General features: G+C 32.1%; 1 protein-coding gene across 1 annotated transcript in view; it reads left to right on the forward strand.

Annotated features, from left to right (window-relative positions):
* The window catches only part of LOC108740266 (dynein regulatory complex subunit 4), a 101,859-nt gene that overhangs the window by 87,670 nt on the left and 8,051 nt on the right, over window positions 1–6,138 (forward strand). Inside the window, exons 4-5 of the mRNA XM_018474522.2 lie at window positions 2,079–2,220; window positions 5,616–5,783. Of these exons, the coding sequence (XP_018330024.1) occupies window positions 2,079–2,220; window positions 5,616–5,783 (310 nt within the window). The remainder of the gene's footprint in view (window positions 1–2,078; window positions 2,221–5,615; window positions 5,784–6,138) is intronic.

Genomic DNA, 6,138 nt, shown 5'->3' on the forward strand with positions numbered 1-6,138 from the left:
TCGAAAATGCTGCTTATCGCTCTCCATATTTAAAAGGGCACCAACCAAAAACTACTGCGTAGAATTAATTGGAATTTTTCACACACAAGCCTTGCTATATGAGCTCTCAAAGCATATAAAAATTATACGACTTAAATGTAAAGTTGGGTGCAAAAGAATACAATTAAATCCTCTGTCGGGAAAAAACGAAATGACTTTCCGAACAACCCTATATTTATACCCCATCACCCCTGTAGGTACTATTTATACTTTTAAAGTGGATTTTCTTTATTATGAAGCAACTTCATTTAGGCAGTTCTAATCTAACGTGTTTGATAAAGCACTAATAATGAATCATCATCATCATTATGTGGTCGTAAGTCCTATGACTGACTGGAAACGCACCTCTACTCTTCTCTATCTTGAACTAATCTTTGCATTTCCCTAAAAGTAGAACAACCCACATCCTTAACTATTTGCGAACAGTAATCTAATCTAGGTCTACCTCTACTTTTCTTAACCACTGTTTCTGCTTCTGAAATGTGCCTCCAACTAGCCCATCATGCATGACAAGGTGACCTACCAACCTATCTGGTCTATTTCTTTTCGACTTCCATAGTGACGCCGGGAACCACGACGCATGTATGTAGTCAAGTGCTGCAAGTAAAGCAAATAAACTTAAGAAAATAATTAATTTAGTTTACGAAGAAGAAAATACCAAAAATAGTATTCCCACCTTGTTTCTAAAATTTATAGGTCGAAAAATATCAAATAATTCACACAAAAATAGAGCGCATTGTAAACATCAGTGAAAATTAAAAAAATTATTTCGGACCTGCAGTTTTGAAGCCAACAAGATGTTGGATTGTTTTTTGAAATTTTTTCATAATATAGTCCTTTGATGAAAATTGATACAAATTTATAAAAACACATTTTTAACGTATTAAGCTAAATTTTACTATATGTCAGATACAAAGAAGATATTGACAGCACTGTAAACGAATTAAGAAAATGACCCTTATAAATTGTCCATTTGGTCTATTCTAATCGATCTTGTACCTATTAACAAATACATATGCATACAATAATATTTAGGCAGTCGTTTAAATGACTTTTTTTATATCTAAGCTAGATCAAATACATTCATTCTCTTGCCATTGCATCCCTTAAACTTGTTCGACATGAAAATATAAAAACTGTGAGCCCTCACGTGGCGATTTCGCTACGTAGAAACTTCCCAGATAATAGAAATCATTAAATATTTTAACACGTTTCTTAAATATGGTTTGCTTGAAATAGTAACACATTAAAATAAAGCGTAGGCTTTAAATTACGGTGAGATACGGTGCAGCAATCTGGAAAGATATTTCAAACGATATCCTGAGTTAAAATCAATCAAGTCAAAGGCCATGTCAAGAATCAATCCGTCCGTTTTACAGCTGGTAGTGTTAAAGTTAAGACTGGTCATTTAAAAGTGTTAAACATCAATTTCATAGTAATTGTTTTATAGTTAACGCTATCTTTCTTAAAACTACAATTATATAGGGTTGTTCGGAAAGTCATTTCGTTTTTTTTTTTTGTGGAAATGAAAGACAGTTTTCGTATAATAAACAAATACTTTATTAAATTATATATTGACCGTTCTGGTCCAACACCTTTTGCCATCTTTCTGGTAGTAGCATAATTCCACGCNGCAAGCCCTCATATAGGCACGTGTGCCATCTTGGCAACAAATCGCGTCATACTTTCCGGCAATACGATGCCAACATCGTAACAATATATTTCCTAGGAATTGTATACAATGACGGATTTCATACATTTCCGGTAAAATATAGACAGAAAATTTCAGCCTATCTCACTTCATTTTTCTAACTTATTTTTTACGACATTTCAATCCTATCGCACTCCTCGGTCCGCAACTAGGGATGCTATTTTTGGCATGGTTCTCAATCGAAACAAACAAACATAGATGAAGTTTAATGGCCTGAAATCATTGACTTTTTTGTCCTTCCTTGCCTACCCGGTTTAAAGATTAAAGATCATATTATTCTAAATTTAAGTTAGAAGTACCCAAAACTAATTCACCTATTCAAACTTAGAATGGAACTGACAGAAATCGAAGAGAGAAAAAATACTCAGATTGAGAATCTTATCCAGCACCACGATCAAGCGTTCACCGAGATGAAGAACTACTATAACGACATCACGCTCAATAATTTAGCCCTAATAAGCAGCCTCAAGGTAACAAATTTTTATAATATTCATCATTTTTTACTACTCATTGATACCTGGGCATTTATAAACCCGTCTCGGCGTATAATAGGTAACCGATTACCATATAAGTAAGTAAGTAAGTCGAACATTATTTCTCAACGACCGACGCATAAGCGATTTCAATTAATGCCAATTACTTCGGGTTTTTTGTTGTTCCATATGGGTCTCTAAAAAATAACTCGAGTACCCCCCTTACACACATGCAAACATACACACGCACGGACACATGCGGACATTAATGTTTTGTGCAGTAAACACGTGATTATGTACTATTCATCATGGGAATAGCCAATAGCACGATTTTACGCGCTTTATAAATTGAAAAGTATTCGATGGTAATAATTATCTACAAATCTTAAGATTAATAGGTTAGGGCTACCGTAAACTCCACAGGACTGAAGATCCAAGGGCGCAGAAGCTGTGGGTCCTTTGCATTTTTCTCTTGTAAGGGTGTTTGGATTAATTATTGTCTAAAAGTTGCCCTTAACAAATCCGAAGTATGTTAAAAACTTTTATAAGTACTACTTCTATAGGGTGACCAAAAAACTACGCTATATGCCTATTGGGGTCAAACTGTACGTTTAATGGAAAAAATTTTTGGAACAAAATTTGCTCGTTATTTTAATAAAAGCATCTAAATTTTATTCACTATACAGAGTGTTCGAAAACAGAAAAAAGAAGATTTCGTTTAAAATATAGCTCTCTGATGTATGGGTCTAATCAAAAAAAGTCATAACAAAAAGTTGTTTAGAATGCCAAATTATCAGGCTATGCAAAGAATAGCGACGATGTTCAATTTTGTTTTATCTTATATTAACCACGGGAATTTTACGATGCTTTTACGATGATTAATGCCTATAATCCAAAATTCTTGTTTTTGTGTTTAGCATCAGTGTCTTTTTCTAATTAAAACAGGTGACAAAGGCAAATAAGGAAGCATACAGAATAACTATTTGTTGCTGAACTGAAGAAACTATAACATAAAGATAGAAAACCTAGAAAAATAGTAAATGTAGAAAATTAAATAGGTGTATTACAAAAAACTATTTATTTGATAAAGGAATTTCGAAAATACGTATCTTGCATTTAGCATTTAAAATACAAAAGGGAAATCTATAATATTTTGTATTTTACATTTGAAATAACAAATTTGAAATTTATATTTAAATATTTTTAAAAAATCTTTTGCACATCTCTATACTTTATATACACAGAAAATATCAGTTATTTTTTTACGATTTTTCAATCCTATCTACCGTACTCCTCAGTCAGGGATGCTATTCTTGGCATAGTTTTCATTCAAAACAAACATAAATGAAGTTTAGTGGCCTGAAATCGTTGACTTTTTTGTCCTTGCGTCCCGGTTTAAAGATTAAAAATCATATTTTTCTGAATTTAAGTTACAAGTAGGTAGCTTAAACTAATTTACATATTCAAATTCAGAATGGAACTGACAGAAATCGAAGAGAGAAAAAATACTCAGATTGAAAATCTTATTCAGCGACGATGTTCAATTTTTTTAATCTTATATTGACATTGGGAATTTTACGATGATTTTTTTTATTTTAATTAAATGCAGCTTAACTAGAGTAAATTTTTCTTCAAACCTAAATGGTTGTGTATTTGCATTCCCTTGTATCTCCGTACCTACGTCTATCGGATTGTGAAACTTTGTGTTTCACAGGTCTGTCATTTAAACGAAACCTTCCTCTTTCTATTTTAGATAATATTAGAAGGCCTTGTATTAAAATAGGGAACAAGTTTAAATTTTTTTCGATTAAACTTATAGTTGGTCATATTTCGTGCTTTTTGGGTCAGCCTGTATACAACATTTTATCTGTTTTTCATGGACGGTTTTTTGAATTAGTCTGATATCCATTCTGCCAATATTGGACATTGATTGACTACAAACGAATCCTATTTAATTTTATTGCACTATTTATGCTAGAAACAAATACCCAATTAAAGTAATTTTATAAAAATTAAAAATATATTTACAGCTAATTACTTTAATACATGTTAATTACAGGAAAAATAATCTTAATTATTACGTGCTCATTTGCTTCTAATTGGACACATTTGATCATTAAATTGTGACTGAATTCTCCATTGCTTTCAATTTTGAGAAAAATTCTGAACATGATTTAGGAACTTACAGCAAAACTTGCAATAATTTGTATCTTCTTTTCATTAAAATGAAAGTGAATTTTAATTATATATATAAAGTACGGATAGGTAGGTACCATTGTCAATGGCGCAAAGCATTTACATATTAATCATGACAACCCCTATACCATAATCTAAACTGCTTCGTGCACAGAACTTATATTTTAATTATGGCTGCTCCAAATTCCATAATCTAATTTGAGCCCTTGGCCACAATACTATACACATCATCATCATAAGGTCGTCAAGCCTAAGACTGGTTGGACGCCTACCTTAACTATTTCCTATCCTGAGCTAATCTTCGCATTACTCTAAAACTAAAACAACCACATCCTTAAGTACTTGCTAACAGTAATCTAATCTAGGTCTACCTCTACCCCTCCTAACTCCTGTTTCTGGCTCTAATATGTCTCTGACTAGACCTTCATGCCTGAAAAGGTGTCCTACCAACCTATCTCGTCTATTTCTTATTGACTACCATAGAGTCCTATGTTCTCCCATTATTTTTAATACCTCTTCATTTCTAACTTTCTCTATCCACGGTATCCTCATCATTCGCCTGTAATACCACATTTCGAACGTTTCGTAGACTTTCTTTTCCGCCGCGCCCACCGTTCATGTTTCCTTCCGTCCTGACACATATGACTTCCTAGATACCTAAAATGAGCCACTTCTTCTAATTTTTCGTTCCCTATCTTTATATTTGCTCTTTACCTACTTTTTCTTCCCTTGCATACCAGTATTTTTGTTTTACTTTTATTTACATTCATACAGTACTGTTTTATCAGTACCGCATCCATTTTATTACACATACCAAAATCCATGGGGCCTAGAACATTACTCAAGCCAACGAGAGAAACTTCTCTCATTAAAACCTGGACTATGCTCAAAATGCACTTTACTCACTGCGGTTCCTTCATATCATAACCTTTAACCTAACGATTTCGATGACGACCATTTGACCACATCCAGTACCACTTCGTTGTATAGCTTTACGATGACCGAAAATTGATATTTAAACACGACCAACATGTCAAAAATTGGTGATTTTCAAGAAAAAAAAATAGATTTAGTAATAGCCAAAACTAAAAAATTGTAAATAGTTTTATTTCCTCAGTATATGAACAAAACTATTTCTAATTTTAACGTTTTAAATAACTAAGTAGTTACGTTAGTGTGTTATTTATATTAAATAGGATCAAATGGAGTTATTGAGGAAGCAAAATGAAAGAATGACAAAACAGGTGTCTGATTTAATGGCCGAGAATAAGAAGATGGTCGAACCTTTAAGACAGGCACTGGCAGACGTAGCAGAATATAAACGAAGGCTTCAAAATTACGAAAAGGATAAAATTGCTTTAGCTGTAAGTACAGTAACAATTATAATATGTAATAGTTACAAATAAATATTTATAAAACAAAAAGTAAAGAGAAAAAAGTAACAGTCAAGATCGTCATTCGCGAAGGGATCAGTTGGGGTAGGTACTTCCTTAATTTTATTTTAAATAAATACATAGATTAGTCTTTAAGGTGAATACGTTATACGTTAAGTAGAATAAAATAAATAAAATTGGTTTTTAATTGAATTATAAATAATTTTGCTATGGTGGTAGATATTTCTTTCTTTTTACTAATAATATAATAGTGTTTTTTTTTCGGATTGTTAAGAAATTATCATTAAAATTTAATTGTTAAAATTTTGTTATTATTAATAATAAA

This window comes from Agrilus planipennis, unplaced genomic scaffold (genome assembly GCF_000699045.2).
Source record: "Agrilus planipennis isolate EAB-ADULT unplaced genomic scaffold, Apla_2.0 scaffold291, whole genome shotgun sequence".
Lineage (NCBI taxonomy): Eukaryota > Metazoa > Arthropoda > Insecta > Coleoptera > Buprestidae > Agrilus > Agrilus planipennis.